The sequence below is a fragment of the Crocodylus porosus genome, unplaced genomic scaffold (genome assembly GCF_001723895.1).
Source record: "Crocodylus porosus isolate Cpor-Errol unplaced genomic scaffold, CroPor_comp1, whole genome shotgun sequence".
Lineage (NCBI taxonomy): Eukaryota > Metazoa > Chordata > Crocodylia > Crocodylidae > Crocodylus > Crocodylus porosus.
In genome coordinates, this window is record NW_017728943.1 from 124,807,335 (window position 1) to 124,826,128 (window position 18,794).

Genomic DNA, 18,794 nt, shown 5'->3' on the forward strand with positions numbered 1-18,794 from the left:
ATTTGTTTCAAAGCTATTCTTTTTCTACACACTGAAGAAATGTTGCAAATAATGAGCAGTATTAGAAACTTTCTTCCAAGTGTTTTCGTTTTGGAGGACAGAAATAAAGTGGCCACACAGCCAACAAAACTTTGTTGAGGTCCATTCTATCTTATGTTCTGTCTAATGATTGTCAAGTGGGATTTAAAACCATTTCAAGATTATTTTTTTGTTTTTTTGGTGGGGGTGGAAGTTACGCTATAGACTTGGCTTAGACCCCCAAAAGTAAGATCTGCACTGGCAAATTTCCCTCCATTGTTATTGTTACCATGAGAAAAACAATGAATATACAGACTAAAAGCTGTTGAATGCTCCAGGATGAAAAGGCTGAAAGCTGCTTGTTTGTATAGCTCAATGATGTCCTAACAATTTTCGCTTACTTGTGTCTGTGGATCACAGCGTTGAAGGCAAGTCCATCTGTCCAGCTCGTGGTAAAGTTGAGAACATTGACCTGACTGTAAGGCCTTGTGGACTGTCGAACCCAGCTCAACAGGATTTTCTCACTGTTTGTCTGCTGCAAGTCTGACATGATGTCCTTCATGACATCCTTCACCTGTAAAAAGAAAATAGGTAACTGTTAGCATTTAAAGAAATATCAACTGCTTGATTTTGTTCCCTCTTAGGCAGCAAGTAATTGCACAAATTAGTAATAGAGTCCATAATACTGTTTGGAGAATAAAACTGGTCAAGTTATGGCCTATACCTGCTGAAGGTGAACTTCAGAATGTGAAGATGTTCAAACCCTCTTTGCCTCATCCTGATTACGAGCTATTGAGACAGCAGAAATGGACCTGAGTAAAAATGAAATGGTTTGCATCTCATCTAAAATAGAAGAGCCTCCTCAGTGCTGCCTAGAGTTGTCAGCTAGCATGGCATGCATAGGGCTCTGCCCCCTTCTCCCCTTCAGCTCCAGCACCAAACATTTTTCCTGATACACTCTTATGTTTACAGTAAAGCCAATCAAGATTGCGCTAAGAGAATTTTCTTGAGTTCTCTATCAAGCCCAAGCCACAGCCAATGCCTCCAATTCTCCTTCTCCATGCTAGTGTAAGGAAGGAGATAACTCCACTGAAATCAGTGAAGGTACCTTTGTGCAAGACTAGAATTCAAGGCCCAGGTACAGCCTGAGACTCAAGTCCATTAAAACACCTGCAAACTAGAATTCTGGGAAATGAACAAAAATAAAATGGATTAGTCTTGATTTTAAATGTTTCTATGCAATATGAGCACTACAAGCTGATCTGACTGACTGATCATAACTGCATCAATAATCAAAAAATAAATTGTGGGATTCAGCCAATAAAAGGGGACAGAAATTAAACTCTGAATTACTTTTATTTATAAACCAAAAACAAAAGCCATGTTTTTCATGCTAGAGAACAAAGACAGGCTTGCAAGAATCTCAAGAAATCATACACAGTTCCTAGAAAGAAGAACTTCTTGCGAAAACCCCCCCGCCTCACCTGCCAGTGCAAGATAATGCTCCAGAGTAATCCAAGTGTTAGTTTGTGATTTCCATCCACAATGTCAGTTCCTCCTATATTCACCAACTCCACCTGGAGATGTTAAATCAATGTTGTGTTAAACTCCATTTATCAACGATTCAGGCTTCCTCCCATTTTTATAGCTAACCAACCAGTCCCTAACAAGTTGTCTGACTCTTGCTCCTTTAGTAAAAATAAACAATCAGAAATTTCTGCAGAGAAAAGCCCAGGCAAATTTGTTCTGAAGGCAACTAAAAACAAAACAGGATATGTTGTGTAGCAAAGGTTCAATCCTGCCCTCCAGCATAAAGAGATGCATTGGCAAGCAAGTTGCAAAGTCATGATGATACTCAGGCTAACTGAACATGAAACACACAATTGGCGGGCATGTTAAGCAAAACTATTTCTTCTTATCTTGTAAAACATCAGTCTAGTTCCTAAATACTACCAGGAAATATAGAAGCATGAAAATGTCATAATCATTATAAATAAGTAAATAAAAAGCTCTGGAAAAGGCAAGGATCTGTCTTTTATTGGACCAACTGCATAGCTAGAATACAGTTGGACAAGCTTCCAAATGCAAACTGTTCTTCATCAGGTCACATCAGTAACACAATCCTCCTACCTCCCCCCCCCACAAAAAACAAAACAAAACAAAACAACTCTGTCTCTTTCAGATGGACCCAGGCATCTTCATAGGACACATTTCTGTGTGTGGTAGCTGTGCATACAATAGAAAATGGGATTCGGTGTGGGTACCATTTGCACTAATGAAGAAGTTGAATTAAGTGCTCAAAACAGCAAAATATACATACAGGCATATTATTATCTTAGTGGAGGTAGGGGAAGAAGATAACAATTGCTGGTAGGTTGTGGATTTTTTGCGTGTGTTCATTTAAATGCCCTCATTCATTTAAGGACTTCTCTGCTTTTTGCTTGAAATGCCAGTGCTTCTGCTGCCTCAATATTTACAGAAGCTTTAGAGGGGGGAGGAAACATTTCTTCATTTCTGCTATGCACTATGAAACAAAAGTTTCCAAAAACAATTCCACTCCTGCTTCCCTTTTAGTACAAAACTAATAAAGAATAACAAATGCACTGATATCCATAAATTGGGCTTTGGAGTCGCATCAGACCTAGATCAGATGAGCCACTGTTTTTTTAAGGAAATCAAATAAACCAAGGCAGAGAGCAAACTGCCACAGATCAAAAAGCAGAATTAAAAGAAAAATTTGCTTAGGCATTATCAGTTAATCAGTCCATTATCTATATCAATTGATGGCTTAACAAGAAATCAGAAAGGGTTGATTTGAGGTACAGAAGGCAAAGCATATGGACTGAAATATTTCCCATATTCACTGAATCTGGCCCATGGAGCTGAAGGGCTTTGTCGGTTCCCGTGCATCAGTGCCAGGCAACTTCCAGCTGTGCCTGCACCACTGGTGCTTCTCCCTGCCCTCTCAGCTCTGGTCCAATGAGAGCCAGGTGGTTTTGGCAGCATGTCATAGTAGCAGAAGACTTTGCCTGCATCTGTGCCAGGGCCACTCACGTGGGAGCTGTGTCTGCACCACTGCCACTTCCCCCAGCCCTTCCACTCCCTCACTGCAGCACAGGCAAAGCCTCCAGTCCATGGGGAGCTGTGTCTAGGCTGCTGTCGCTCCCCTCCCCAGCTATGACAGGTGCAGCTTCCAGCCACTTGGAAGCTATGCTGAGGCTCTGCAGCTTCCAAGCATGTCCATGCTGCAGCCAGGAGCAGAGGGCTAGGAGAAGTGTGGTGGCATGAGTACAGCTCCTGCATGTCTGGCCCTGGCACAGGGAAAGCCCCTCCTGCCTTTGGTCTGCTCCCAAAACCACCCAGCCCACCACTTGCAAAAGACTGGTGATCGCTGACCAAGAGTATTCTAATGAAATAATTATATGGCGAACATGAATGGAGGAGGAAGGATCCAAAGACCCCAAAACAGAAATTGTCTCTATACCCACCCTAAATCCTGTATCCAACCTGTCATGAACCTTGCATGGTATCTTGAGTTTGCCTGACTGATACAGCATGTGTAGTCTCCACATACACATAATGAATGTCAAGCTGTATTTAGCCTTATCATCCTTATGTTTATATGCATTGTGGCATTTGATTTAGCACATATTTCTTCTATGTTATAATAGGGCCAGAATGTGATAATGACTTTTAAGTGATAAACTGAGTTTCTTTGGCACCTACAAGAAGCTGAAATCCTAAATGAGTGAAGTAATTCTTAGAATTAACATCTGACAGAAGCATCAAAAAGATGCCCTTCCAGACAATGAGTCATTTCGATTTTATAAGGAGAAACCCTAACATGCAACATCTCTGAACAGGAAGAACATTTCTAACTATGGAAGAAAGTAAGCAAAAAACAGCACCTTAGGGATTCTGGATAACTGTTCTCCATTTCTGAAAAGAAGCACATACTCTCTTCATCTTAATTAAGTCAAGAAAACTTTTAGTCTGGTAAACATGACTCTGAGGGGCAGGGGTTTCCAAGAAGTTACAAGTAGCATGTGGGCTCCCCAAAAACCCAAGAATTTGTAACTGGTCAGATAAAAAACTATTACACCTTGTCTCTAGTCTTCCTGAGTACTAGGAAGGCTTCTGGCCCTCAGCCAGGGATTGAGTAAAGCAAGCTGATAGGAAATGCAGGAGCTGCTTTCCAACTTGGAGAACTGACTAGGAACTGCATCTTTAGATTTAAGGGACAGGGTAAGAACAGGCTATTGTTCTGATATTTCCTTTTGTTTATTCTTATCTCTCTGTATCTCAGCATACAGTTACTGATTTCTTATCTTTGTTCTTGGCTGTTTGTTTGTTTTTTAATAAATCTTTTTGTTATCTTTTTAATCCACTTAATTCTAAATGATAAGCATAATTCCAGAGCATTTGACAATACTGGTAAGCCTCTTCTAAGAATGAAAAGATCTCTCTTTTCTGAGTGTATGCATGGATGAGCATGCCATTCTTCTAGTTGGGAAAATTCCCTCTGCTAAGAACTGGCAAGCCCAAGGTGCCATGGGCCAAGGAACTGATACCTTGCGTATCTCAGCTGGCTCTCAAAGGTCAAAGAGACAGACAGCAGAGGGGGTTCAAGGCAAAAGGGCAACCCTGAAGGTGCAAAAGCACTCCAGGAGTATCTCTCAAAGGCACACCCACCTACATCCAAGGCTGAGGCATGCCACATAACCCAAAAACTACATTCGAAAATCATACCAGCTTCATGTAGGGTTTTTATTAAACTAAAATGACTTTGCCTGCTTAAGTGGACACAAGTCATGAAAAAAGAATCACTGAAAAAAATTAGGTCCTTATACTCACACCTGGTCCTAAGAATTTTTTTAAGTGCTTATTACAAATCTTTCAGAAGTTATCCATGTTTTATGGCCCCTAAACTCCCAGATAACAGAAAAGAAATCACATTCAAATGGCACATCTTCATACTTTATCTTAATAAACACTGCCTAATATTGCTGAACATCAAGTGTAAATCACGTCCAGGAACTTCCCCTGTCTCCAGCTAGCTAAAACTACCTGTACATTTCCAAGACAGTAGCCCAAGGAAGAACCAATAAGTCACTCAGTAATTTAATTCAATCGATTCCATTTCATAAAATAAAATAAATTTTAGGCTAGAAAGACTCATATCTTTCCATAAAGTAATCAATGTTTACAGCGGGTAGGACCAGAAAAAATAATCCTTCCTTACTTACTTTAAGTCACTTCCTAGAAACATGATTTTAGCCCATCAGTGCAAAAAGGAGGGAAAGTACTCCATATTACATAGCAGTTTCAACACATCATTCAATCATCATGGAAACCATCTGCATGGTGTGAAGTATGCCCTGGAGGGAAGCATACTTGAGTGGACTGCTAACCCCAAATTATTTCAGTGGCATGTCCAAAACAACAGTTTTGATTATATGCTTATCGTAAAGCTGTTCTAGGGGACAAGGGAAGAGGCAAAGGGTAGGAAATAAATCATTGTTTACTATAAGTGGATTTCACTATTATGCAGAAAATCATCAAACATGGCAGAAAATTATTCTTTTTCTTAAATCTGCAACTTATATTTTGATCAAGTGTTGAAGATTTAGAGGTTTGAGATGTTCCAAAAGACTTTGGATACGTCTTTCTCCACTCCACAGAAAAACTCCTGTGGATTGGAGAAAGGGTTTCAGATCAGGCCCATGAGGAACATACAGATTCAAAATGTCATTTCCTTAACAATTTCTGCATACATGGTACGTCTTCTTTTGACAAAATTAACTATTTATCCATCTAGACACCATGGTATAAAAGCCAATTGCTTGCAAACTGAAACCATGACTACAGATTGGTCTGCCAAGGTGTGAATTTTTACAGCAGATGCTCTCAGATTATGATCTCATATTTTGTTGTGTGTGCTGCACTCCAGATGCAGTCACAGAGCAGACCACCAATCAAGCAGCAAAACTTCCATAGGGTAAGAAGGATCCCAGCTTCCTGGTTGCTGAATCCATCTAGTCAAGTAGACTAGTTGTGGTGAGGGTGTTTCTATACAGTAACCTGTTTTGCATCCTTGCATTATTCTTTCCTTTTTGGCACAATTGCTGTACCACTGTCTGTTTCATTAAGTAACTTTTTAAGATTGTCATCACTCCTATATTGTGGAGTGGGCTGTAAACGGTGTCTTTTGTTGTAAATTTGTGACTTTAATATGGTGCTATGAAACACCCATGAACAGCCACGTTTTGCCTGCTAGTGGGTCAATTGTTTAAGGGTCTGCTAGAGCACTCTTCATTCAGTATTTTATTTTCACGTGTTTGTTATCTTTATGTGTTGAGGTAATCTCATTTATGTATGCTCAGACTATTGTTCTATCCCTGCCAGGTTACATCTGCTAACATATTGTTTAACCTGTGTTTTGCTGTTGCTTGTTCCCTTACCTGCTGCCTGGAGGTAGGGGCTGTACACTAACCGGGAGACCACTGGCGGTCAAGGCCTATGCTGATAAAGAGGCTTTGTTGGCCATACCCAGTTGTTATTGCCAGTGTATATGTTTTAATATGGTTCACTGTCTCTGTAGATGTAAATCTGTAAATAGTTCACAGATGTATGTACATGTTCAATAAGGTTTATTGACACTGCACTGTAAATTAAATCTGTAAGTAGTTAAAACTTACTGGGTGTCCATCATCTCTGCTCTGCTCCATAGGGGAGGGAGGTGAGCTGACCTAAGCTAGGTAGTCAAGCTCCCACAGCACACTCATTCCCGCTAACCAATTGAAGGGATGTGAGGGGGTACCAGCCGTGTACCACCCCGGGTACATATTCATGGAGTTTAAGGCCAGATAGTATCAATCAATCTCCATTCTCCTGACAGAAGACAAAAATCACATGTGTGGAGACACTGAAGCTTTTTCTCCTGGAGCAATGGTGACTTGAAAAGAAAAACAGCCCTAGAACCGCTAAGGTTAAATCACTACCAGTAGAGTTTCTCCCAGGAGAGGCCTGTGCACTTTACCCCACGTTAACTTCTCTTAGGGATCAGAAGCAATGAAACTGGGGGGGCAGGGGAAGGCTCCCATGCCTTCCCAAGACCAAGGTCACCACTCTAGGAAAGGCACAAGGCGCATACACCAAGGCCCAACAGGGGTTGAAAGAAGCAGACAGCAGCTGCTCCCTGCCTGCTTCTCATGCCAGAGTTACTAGTGTCACAGGTGGGCAGGGGCCAGTTGCTAGTCCTCCCCATCCCACTCCCAGCACTCAACTGCATGGAAGGCAAGAGGAAGCAGGATGGGAAGGAAATAGGCTGGGGAAAGTTTCCCCAAGCCTGGATCTGCACTGGCTTTTAAATCACCACCCCTGCAACTCATCTGACCAATGGTGGGGTAGAAATGATAAACAGGAGGGGAGGATTAGCTGGTAGGGAACTAGGCTCAGAGAGCTTCTCCCAGCAGCAGCAGAGCAAAGCCCCAGCCTGCTCCTAACAGTGGAGTCCAAGGAGTATGGAGCAGGTGGGGGCTTTGCTGCAAAACTCAGTCCACTTGGCTCCCAGGCACTGAAGAGCCAAGTCCCCAGTGTAAGAAGCAGGCAGGGGGCTTTGCCCTGCTACTCCAGTCCCCCTGGAAAAAGGAGAACTAAAGCAGCCCATGCAAAGCACAAAGAGCAGGGGAGATAAAGTATTACAGATGTTCAGAATCATTCCTAGCAGTGGAAATTTTCCTCCATTAGAACTGAACATTTATACACAGCATTAGAGAGATTTCCGAGAAAGCCAAAAGCTAATGAAGTAGCACTCAGATACCATAATACTGGGACCATCTAAGAGACTAGAACAAAGTAATAATAACGTTCTGATATCATAAATAGATTAGAAGCAGGAGTGACTGGCTTGTAAATAATCATTTGACTAGTGAACATACAAAGCATAATTTAGACAGCAGCAAGAAAAAGATATCCACAGTTAATTTCTAACCACATAACTATCAGCCCAAACCATTTATTTTTGTAATATTATGTTTGCATTGGATTATTTCACAAAACAGATAAGTGAAGATGAAAACACTAGCCATATATACACTGCTTTTAATTTCAATTCCTGACAACACTGTTATTTGTTCTGTTACAAAAGCTATATTCTCTGCAATCTGAACCTATTTTACAAAGAAGTAAATGAAACAGGGCAAAAAGATATTATGAATTATAAACTTACGTTGTTCTGATGTAAAACTTGCAATACCCTGTTGACATTATTTAGGGCATGTACTCTGGTGGAACCACGTTCTTTGGGCTAAAAATAAGAAGTTCATGTCAAAATACTTACTAGTTCAAAACAAAATAAACAGTAAAACAAACAGTAGGAAATTTGTCTTCATTTTTCTCTCAGGACTTTTTAAAGCGAAACTAAGATAAGGCAAACATCAACCACAGAGCCTGCAGGAATTTTGACTAAGTAACTTTGAAAATAAGTAGCAGTCAGTACATGAAATACAAAGAATACAGTATGTCAAATCAAGTCTCAAATTCAGAACATTTCAGTTTTTTCCTATATAACCCCAGAATTCGTAATTTTAGTGTGCTGTGAAATTCTGTATCAGTAATCTCAGTGACTTTCAACCAGGATGCCAAGGAACCCATGAGGTATGAAGAGATGAGCAAGGTGTGAGGAGGTAAGCAAGTAATGTAAGCAGATAAGCACAGGCTCAGGCTTGTCTTATCCTTGCTTGAACAACCTCCTACCCTCAAATGCCTGGCCTTGCAAAGAGGTAAGTACTGTAATGTACACATTTTTTTTTTTTTAAATCGGGTACCATCCTATTCAAAAAAGTTATGAAGGGGTGCCTTGAGTCTAATGTGGAGTGCCTCGAGTCCAAAAAGTTTGAGTATAACCTATTTTACTGTGGGAAGGGAAAGTCTGTAGATTGTGACAATGGGCTAGTTTGATTTTTTGCTTCCAGGAAGGGAACAAGAGGGAACATGTTTTTCTAGCACTAAGATGACTAGGGCCTTGAGCACTAAAGAGAAGGCAACCTTTCTCTTTCCCTTCTTTCTCCCACTGACTTCAGTAGACATTTAATCAGCTCTAAGTTAAACAACAAATATTTAAAATGAGATGTTTGTATTTAGAAATGGGGCAATTAGCAGGATATGATTTTTTTTAAAATAGGCTTAATACCCATGTGTAAAACATTATAAACGAGTCTAGGATTTTTACTGTGAATTGAAGTTAAGTACCTCATCCTGAGTCATAGTGCCAGCTTCCTCACTTCTCTTGCAGAGGATCTGAGATAGCATTAATTTTAAATTTAAATCCAGACTATACTTCAAAAACGGTCTAGATAATCTAGCCCGTTATAACAAAGTATTTAAGTATATAATTTAGCTACAGTTTGCAAACAAACAAACCAATTCATGCTCATGTGCTTGGCCGGACAGAGGTCTTCATAACCTTCAGCTCCCTGCACGGGGGCTACAAAGAGGATGGGGCTGGACTGTTCTCAGTGCACTACTAATTTGGGCCTGATTCTGAATTTCATCTCGAAGTACAACTCTTGAGGATTTCAAAAGGCCTATAGAGCACGTGTTAATTAGGAGCACTATGTCCAAACAGGCAGCATGCAGGAGACCAGGGAGAGGGCACAGTGACAGATAGGGCAGGAAGCAGACAGCAAATGGAGCAGGGAGCACAGGGCACAAACCAGTAAGAAGAACAGCAGATTAGGCAGAACAGCAGAAGGGGACCAAAGTGGCATTTGGGGAGGGTACAAAGCTAATTTGTGACATACCTGCCAAAAAAGTTGCCCCCACACACACTATATTAGAGTATGCACTTTCAGTAGTAAGCAGACAAATCAAAATTAAAACAAAAACAAAAAAAACGCATGAAGCAAACAAATGTCTACACCTGTCCTTCCCCTCAGTAATATAATAAAATAAATGCTTTCTTACCAATGGATTTCCCATGAGCCCTTCCAAGAGATCCAAAAGTCTCCTTCCATCCTTGAGATCTGTGAACATATCCTTAATTGGAGGCTTCCCACTCTACAGAAAAATATAACATGGAAAGAAAATGGGAAATTAATTTCAACAGCAGACACCCCTTTCAAAATGAAATAAGCATTTTTCATCTTGTTTAAATTCACAGTATTTATTACAAAGGGGAATAAAAAAGAATTCTACAATTTTGAGATAGAACCAGCTTCTACAAATAAAGCATTTCTTTCCCCTGCAATTTCTCATCTTCTCACTGGTTTTTAAGGCACTAAGCTTGCTGGTTCTCCTACTTACTTCCATGCAAGTACTTCAATACTTTGGAAAAACAAACTGAACTTCATATTTTGGGGAATTCCTTTCTAAAGTTGTAGTTCTGTTCTCACTACAACTAAGCCAGAATCCGGGCCTTACACATGTAAAGGAAGAAGGGAAAACAGTAAGCCTTCGTCCAATTCTTGGACCAAACTGTTACTTTTTTTCATTCAGAAGCTCTTCAAAAACCTACTAAACTTAACAGGAGTTTTTTCCAGTGGTTTCAATTGGCTTTGAGTCAACCCCTCAGTAAGAGGCTGAAACCTACTTTCAAAATGAGTTAATCAGAATAGATTCGTAGACATTAGGGCTGGAAGGGACCTCGGAGGATCATCGAGTCCAGCCCCCAGCCCAAAGGCAGGAAGTCACCTGGGGCCATAGGATCCCAGCAAGATAAGCATCCAATTTTTTCTTGAAGGCGTTCAGTGTAGGTGCTTGAACCACCTCCAATGGCAGGCTGTTCCAGACCTTGGGGGCTCAGGCAGCAAAGAAATTCTTCCTTATGTCCAGCCTGAAACAGTCTTGCAGGAGTTTATAACCGTTCAACCTCGGGATGCTCTGGTGAACAAACATTCCCCCAGATACTGATCTTCACCCCGATAAACTTATAAATGTTTATCAGATCACCCCTGAGCCTGCGCTTTTCCAAATTAAAGAGCCCCATAGCTCTCAGCCTGTCGTTGTAAGATCTGTTTTCCTGACCTCTGATCATGCATGTGGCTCTTCTCTGGACTCTCTCAAGCTTCTCCACAGCCTTTTTGAATGTAGGGGCCAAAAACTGGATGTAGTACTCCAGCTGCGGCCTCACCAAGGCCAAGTACAACAAGAGAATGACATCCCAGGATTTGCGTGAGAAGCATCTATGGATGCAAGCCAGTGTTTTGGTCCCTTTACTAGCTGCAGCATTGCACTGAAGACTCATGTTCATCTCGTGGTCAATGATGACCCCCAAGTCTCTTTCTTCCATAGTGCTAGCCAGCACAGCACTGCCAAACCTATAAGGATGCTGCAGGTTTTTCCTCCCAAGGTGGAGAACCTTGCATTTTTCAGTGTTAAACACCATCAGGTTCTCGTCCGCCCATTTGCTGAGCTTGTCCAGGTCAGCTGGATCACCCGCCTGTCTTCTGGTGTGGATGCTTTGCCCCAAAGTTTGGTGTCATCAGCAAACTTGGCCAGTCCGCTCCTGACTCCAATGTCCACATCATTAATGAAGATGTTAAACAATATGGGTCCAAGAACAGAGCCTTGAGGGACCCCACTGGTCACAGGGCACCATGACGATTGACTTCCGTCAATTACCACCCTCTGGGTCTGACCACAGAGCCAGTTCTCCAGCCAGTGGATCATGGTGGACCCAAGGCCACAACTGGCCAGTTTTGCCAAGAGGTGATACCAGATCAAAGGCTTTGCTGAAGTCAAGATTTATGACATCAATCTCTTCTCCTTTGTCCAGGTGATAGGTCACCTGGTCATAGAAGGAAATGAGATTGGTAAAGCAAGACCTACCTGCAACAAACCCATGCCGGCTATCCCTCAGGATGTCTGTGTCAGCCAGTCCATTAAGGATGGCTGCTTTAATAAACTTTTCTAAGACCTTCCCTGGGACAGAGGTCAGGCTGACAGGCCTATAGTTTGCCAGATCCACTTTCCTCCCTTTCTTGAAGATAGACCGGAAGAAGGCCAATGTGGTGCCTTCGGGCACAGAAATTAACTTTTCAGTTGATATTTTGGAATCATCCCTTATCTCCTCCAGCCATATATGCATTTACATGGATAAAAAAAACCCAAAAAAAACCCCAGAGTCAAACTAGCAGAAGAGCTCAAACTCAACTACAGGCTCCTAATACCCATTTCCACTGAAATGAGTGTACAGACCTGGCATTAGGCCATTCCATAATAATATTAACTCTTTTCCACACTTCTTTTTAGTCTCATTTCCCATGGTTCCAAATATGAAAAAGAGATTGAAGGCAGATCGAGGGAAAGAGAGAAACAGTGAAACAGACAAGAGCCCAATTGCTGCATTAGCTTCATTAATTCATCAGCTACCTGCCCACTAAGCATTTTCAATTTTACCTATGAGAACTTTTACAATCTTTGCACTCTCCTATGCCTGAAAAAGGGTGCCTGTGTCCAAAAGCTTGCAGATAATTTGGTTTGCAAATATCTAGTTGGTCTCATAAAAGGTAATCACCTCTGCCACGAGTTCTGATACCTAGTTTAAGAAAGATATTTTCCAAAAGATTTCATTTCTGAATTTACTTGTCTCTCCCCATGGCTGGATACCACCATTTTTCAGAAAGAACCTGGTAAGTTCCATCATGCGCAGTTACACCAACTACTATATTTACTTGACTATAAAATCTAAATACTGGGGCATTATCTTATATGTGGAAAAATTATAAATTTATTGCAATTTTCCAGGTATAGAATCTAATTATTAGAAGTCTGCCTTGAATTTGTCCCTCTTCTACTAATACAGCACAAAAAATAAATCTGGGGGGTCAGGTAACCCCCTTGCCCTCTGCCCCCCAACCCCTGCAAACTTCATTCCCCTGCAGCCCCTTCTCCTGCCTCTCCTTACTATCAGACCCTGCTCTCCCTGAGCACATGAAACTTAGGAGCAAATTTGAGAAGTGACCTAGAAATACACATACCTGTAGTAATCTGCATATAGTACTGTAACAAGGAGCCAGAGGAGCCAGTGATTTTAAGGTAAAGGTGCAGCAGGCAAAGCTTGCTGTGGAAAGCTGGCTGCTTTGTAATAAGCAGCCAAGGAGCAGCCCCCCAGATAGGGAAGAGGTAAAGACAGCAAGCACTTGGCTAAGCTGCAGCAAAGGAGAGCAAGATGACCATCAAGCCAAAGCAGAAACTCCTATATGGGCTACCTGGCAAGAAGGGATGGGGCTTTGGAGGCACATAAGAACAATGCCTGAGAGCAAGAGGTCTATCTAGCCCTGAACGCTGCAGGGAAAAAGTACACCTGCAGGAGATGCCTGAAGCAGACAGACTGGCAGACACCTGTGCTGTTACGAACAGCTGCACGGAGACAGCCAAGGGGGGCTTATGACTCTAGTGAGACAATGACCCTGAGCTGGGTACGTTTTTGGATGTGAAGCAGTCGCTTGTATCTGCTGAAATTTAAGCATGAGACCACAGGACCGGGTGCGGCTAAAAGGGATGGATAGGAGGCCACATGAGTGCCAGAAGGGTACCAAGTATACTGCCCTTCCAGGATCTAGGACCCAGTAATGTGTGGTACTGAAGCCTAAACCATTAGAGGCTGGGGAAAACAGCTCTGCAGAGTCAGGGACTCGGGGGGGGCTGAGCCCAGTTAAAGAGGCCAGTGGCTGGCAAAGTGTGACCAACCTTGCCGGGAACAGTAGTGTCAGGGGGCTGGGTTAGACAATGAGCAGCCTTACCTGGGTCAGGGAAAGCAAGGGCTGGAACAAAACTTGAGACAGAGGCTAGGGGCCCAGAGACTGAGATACAGAGAGGGCTGAGAAAGCCAGACCAGAACAAGTGGATAGAGGATAGCAACCAGAGATGCAAGGGACTAAAAGGCAGAGACCCCTACAAGAAGGTCCAGAACATTATCAGAATAACATCCATGAAGCATGGGCATGGCTGTTGGGGAGGACGGAGGTCACAGATTTAGCCCTTAAGACTATTAGGCTGCCAGGGTCAGAGCCCCAAGGCCAAGTGACCGTGGGTGCTGGGAGTCCGGACCCAAACTGTATTCGCCAAGTTGAGCCCAAGTGATGAACTGACCATAGAGAAGGAGCACTCAGAGCTCATCAGCCTCTGAGGGCAGCTTTCCCTTTATCATTAATATCAAGGCATGGCGGCCAAGGAAACAGGGTGAGATCCTGAGGGTCTGGAGTGGAAGCCAGAAAGGATTAAGGCGGCTGCTAGGGGACATCACAGTCACCCCTACAGCATGTCCTGTCAAGTACCATATCCATAGACTTCGTTTACTCAGAATTGATGCATTTTACCTTTATTTTATTTTTTTTTTGCACTGCAAGTTTTAGCACAGGTACTCCATAAACACAACTTTAAGAGGGATTTTTGTACCTACCTACATATAATACAAACTATGCATATTAGTCTAAAGCAGGGGTTGGCAATTATTTTGGCTGGAGGGCCACTCAACAAGTTTTGGTGAGCTGTCAAAGGCTGCAAGGGTAGCCCCACCCTTTGACAGGTGCCTCGCCACCTGGTCATCATCTTGGGACCAGAAGTCCCACCCCAACCCCTGACTTTTGCACAGGAAGTCCCTCCCCTTGCCCCAGAAGTATTCTGGGGGGAGGGGGAAGCATCTTGAAACTGGAAAAAAAAAAAAACAACTTGTATACCAAAAAATGAATTTTTACTGTAACATTTTAATTTTATTTAAAAAAAATGTTACCTGATTTATGTGCATTTGCGATAGTGTATCTAGAGGCAATTGCATAATAGCTCAAAACACCCTCTTACTCCTCCTGTAGACTATGTGGTGGGATGTGGGTATAGCAATTTTTGACACCAAGGCAAGGATGCCAGGGCTGGCTCTGGCCTTCCCAGTGCCAGCCTGCTATTGCAGTACCTCCAGTCCCAGTGTCAGTTCCCTATGGAAGGAACACACTCACACTGCCCACCTAAGTGCTGGCCTACAGTGCTTACTCCCTCCTGGGGAAGCTACTGCCTGTTTTTTCTGTTTTTTTTTAAAGGGACACACACACACAAGGTTTTTGTGAGTATGTTTGCCCAATATGGGCCATGTATTTTATAGTCATGTTCAGTGTTGGCTGCATTTAATCATCTGCATAGTTGGTTTTTATTCCTCAGCACATCCTGCTTTTGGCAGCTGTTTAATGATAGACAGTGCATTTAATGAAGTTTCCTTGTATGAGGAATGTAAAGAGTATTTTAATCCAAGATGATAGGAGAGGAGGAGGGTGGGGGTGGGGGATCCTCACCTTGTATTCAAGTAAATATAATATTTCCAGGATCAGGACCTTACCACCTTGGCTTTTTTCCTCCTGCACATTTTTAATACAAAGAGACAACAATTTCCCCAAGTTCTGATACCATATAAAGCCAGGTCTTAAATATTTTGCAACATCATCACAATCGCATAATGGAGTTATTCCCATGTGATCCATTGCATCCAGGCTACATTTTGTTTGGAAACTTTAAAACCGCAGCTAAATAAACCACTGTTGGAAGTATCTGATACACTATTAAGTAAATTAATACAGAATAAAAAATGAAGCAGTTTTGGCTGCTGAACCACACAAGCTTATCTCATTTATCCCTGCATATCCGAGTGCAGCCCAGAACATTTGAAATAAAACTTATAAAGATGCTCATAAAACTGAAACAGGTCAGTAGTTCAACAAAAAAATGTAACCACTATCCACAGCTTCTAACATTAAACTAGTACGTGGTGTCTTTTCTGACATAAGAGTCACCATACCATTATTTCCACAATATATATAAAAAAGTACCCCAGCACATGTGCTCATACCAAAACCCATAACTAACGGATGGAAGCAGTAAAGTGATAAACAGACAAATTCTAAAAGAATAACTGTGCAATTATATCCACATACCAGAATTTATTAGTAGGCATATTAAATATCTGTATTTATGCATTCAATAATATCCTTTATGCACGATGAAAGCACAAGGTATTCACAGTATTTGCATATGGCTTTCTGGAGCTGTACATGTTCTGCTTTTGATTTACAATTTAATCAAGACTAGAATGGAAGGATGGAAGGAAGGAAAAAGAGCATTTGATAAAGCTCATACTATGGAAGGCAGCTGAGGCATCATTATGGATGCAAGCAATTTTATTTAGGCTGGCTCTTACAATGGGTGATGGAGTTTAAGATGCGTTTGGAAGGACATAAGGAGGCACTCCTACTGATTCCAGCAGAGCTAAACATGAAGAATTGACTGACTTGACGTTAGAGGACCCAAATCCTCATTCCGAAAGGAAATTCCTGTCAATTCCAATGTCTATACCTTGTGCAACAGGGCAGTACCAAATCAAGCCATATATCTGGTCATGTTGAGGAGAAATTTCCAGGATAAAGCCTATCCTCAAAGTCCAAAGTTCTCATCTCAAGGGCCTGCATCAGACTTACAATGCCACTGATAAAAGTTCCCTTTAACTAGCCATGTCTCTTAGGGACAGTATGAATACTGTACTTACTGGATTCTAAGATGAGGGTTTCCCCCCCTCGACCACCACCGTTTAACAGGTGGGAGAAAAGCCTCATCTTAGAATTGAGTGCAAGGGATGGGGGGGAGGCAGTCGGCTGCTGTGGCTCAGGCTCTCCAGCCCTCATTCTGGATCAGGGCTACAGCCACAGTTGCTGCCTGTCTCCACCCTCTGCACCCTGCCATCTCCCCGGCAGCTTCCCTCCCCCCACCTCATCTTCCCACCTCATGCAGCCTCCACATCCCTGTCCGGCCCATCCCCACTTATCTTTGCTCCGTGATTCAGCCTGAAGCACTGAGCCTGACTCCAGCCTGACCCTAGCAGCACTGCACAGCCTGGACTGCTATGGGGGCTGGGCTGGGGCTGCGCTCAGTGCCCCAGGCTACAATGGAGCATGCCACCACAGAGCAAAGGTAAAGACAGGGGGGAAACAAGGGAGAGGGAGCAGAGCCTTGGGGGAAAGAGGGAAGAGGAACAGGGGAAACAGAGGCTGAGGGGAGAAGTAGAGGCTGGGAGGGATGGAGAACAAGGGAAGCAGAGGCAAAGAGGGAATAGGAAGGCAGAGGCTGCAGGCAGGGGCAGGCAGATGGCAAGGGTCATGCACAAGCAGGGAGCAAGTTATTTGACCTCCCCACACCACCTATTCCTCTCACTGCCTGTCCCCCTGCAGTCATGGGGAGTGAATTAAAGACAAGCCTCCAATTAAAAGATTCTATACATGGAAAAGTATTACAAATTTATATGTTTTCTATGTATAGAAGCTAATAATGGGGGGGTTGTCTTAAATTCAGGGTTGTGACAGAACCAAGTAAATATGGTATGTTGTATGTTGCATCCCCATCAGCACACTTGAATTGTGCATGTATGACCTTAGATACCTCCTTTTATTACTGTTTTCCAAATGCACATAAAAAAAAATATACACAGCTCTATAAATGTGCTGATTTTAACAAGAAATATACTAAGAGCATCTGTTTTGTTCCTGCTGTGGGATTTTATTCAAATGGGATTTTGATTCGTTGGAGAGAACAGAAAAATCTTTATTCTGGTATGTTGCACTGATTTTGGAAATACCACATTATCTTCTCCCCTTAAATGCTTTATTTCTTATTTCAAATGCACAAAAAATACATTGAATGATTTCCTGAATGATTTCCCAGGCTCTGCTGTTTGGTCAGGCAAGTCACAATATCTTCTATCCTCAAGCAGTGTACCGCATACTGTACCACTGATCTGCTTTTTCCCAAGTGAATGGTTTTACATTTCACTGGCATCCCAGCAGCATGCGTCTTTCTGCCAATTTAAACAGCCATCAAAAGAGCATTAAATTATTTCTGCCACTCGTTTTGGTTTGTTATAGCATTCATTATCCTCAAAACATAGAGAGACAAATCTATATTAAAAACTCTGCATTTTGTAGATTAACATCCAGAAAAACCTATGTACTTGTGCTGGGGTCTGTTAAGTTCCACTCATAAAATATAAAAAAAGTTGCCAGACACTTGGTTGGATAACACATGCATTGGGACTGATTTTTCCATTCTTTTTAAAATGCATAGCTGTATATCTAAGTTGTTGATTTAATGCATTATTTTATAAATTTTATCAAGCACTTTGGATGCTTGGAGGAAGGGAGCTAGAGAAAAATGTCTTTTATGATAATGCATTAGAGCAGGAGTTGGCAACTTATGGCCCATGGATCGGATCCGGTCCACAGAACCATTTCATCTGGCCCATGGAACTGAGGGGATATGGAAGCATTTTAGCAGCGTGACGCTTCAGCCAAGCAGCAGTGGGAAGAGGGAAAATTATTTATGCTCACAATGTTTTTGCTGAAATGTTTTTAAGACATTATTATATTCATGTTGGAAGCTGCTTTTACTGAGATATAGGAGTTCATTCAAAGTAGGTGGGGAGCCTCTGCACTCCCAAGACTTAAGGTCAGAAATTACATATAAACTGGTATAAGTGATGGGAAACCAGTTCAAAACCTGTAACACAACAAAAGTTCAGCGCACATAAACCTCTTTCAAAATGCCTGAAACCAGCAAGATAAACCTGGATGGATGCAGTATCAGACTTAACTGATTTCGATTAAATAGGTTTATTGAATTTCTGTCCCAGATTCCCCCAGATCCAAGTTAACTCACAGTCTCCTAGCATCCCACAATATTTTGCACCTCTTCCACAAACCCCCCCTTCAGGGTGGGCAGCATGAGTAACTGGTGCCTCCTGAATC

The 18,794-nt window shown here is 42.2% G+C and overlaps 1 protein-coding gene across 3 annotated transcripts in view; it reads right to left on the reverse strand.

Moving 5' to 3' along the window:
- UTRN (utrophin) overlaps positions 1–18,794 on the reverse strand; it is a 541,506-nt gene that overhangs the window by 419,492 nt on the left and 103,220 nt on the right. For all 3 annotated transcript variants that reach the window (XM_019550130.1, XM_019550131.1, XM_019550129.1), the window contains exons 3-6: positions 9,985–10,077; positions 8,249–8,326; positions 1,503–1,595; positions 420–592 (exon numbers count right to left, since the gene is read on the reverse strand). In XM_019550130.1, the coding sequence (XP_019405675.1) occupies positions 420–592; positions 1,503–1,595; positions 8,249–8,326; positions 9,985–10,077 (437 nt within the window). The remainder of the gene's footprint in view (positions 1–419; positions 593–1,502; positions 1,596–8,248; positions 8,327–9,984; positions 10,078–18,794) is intronic.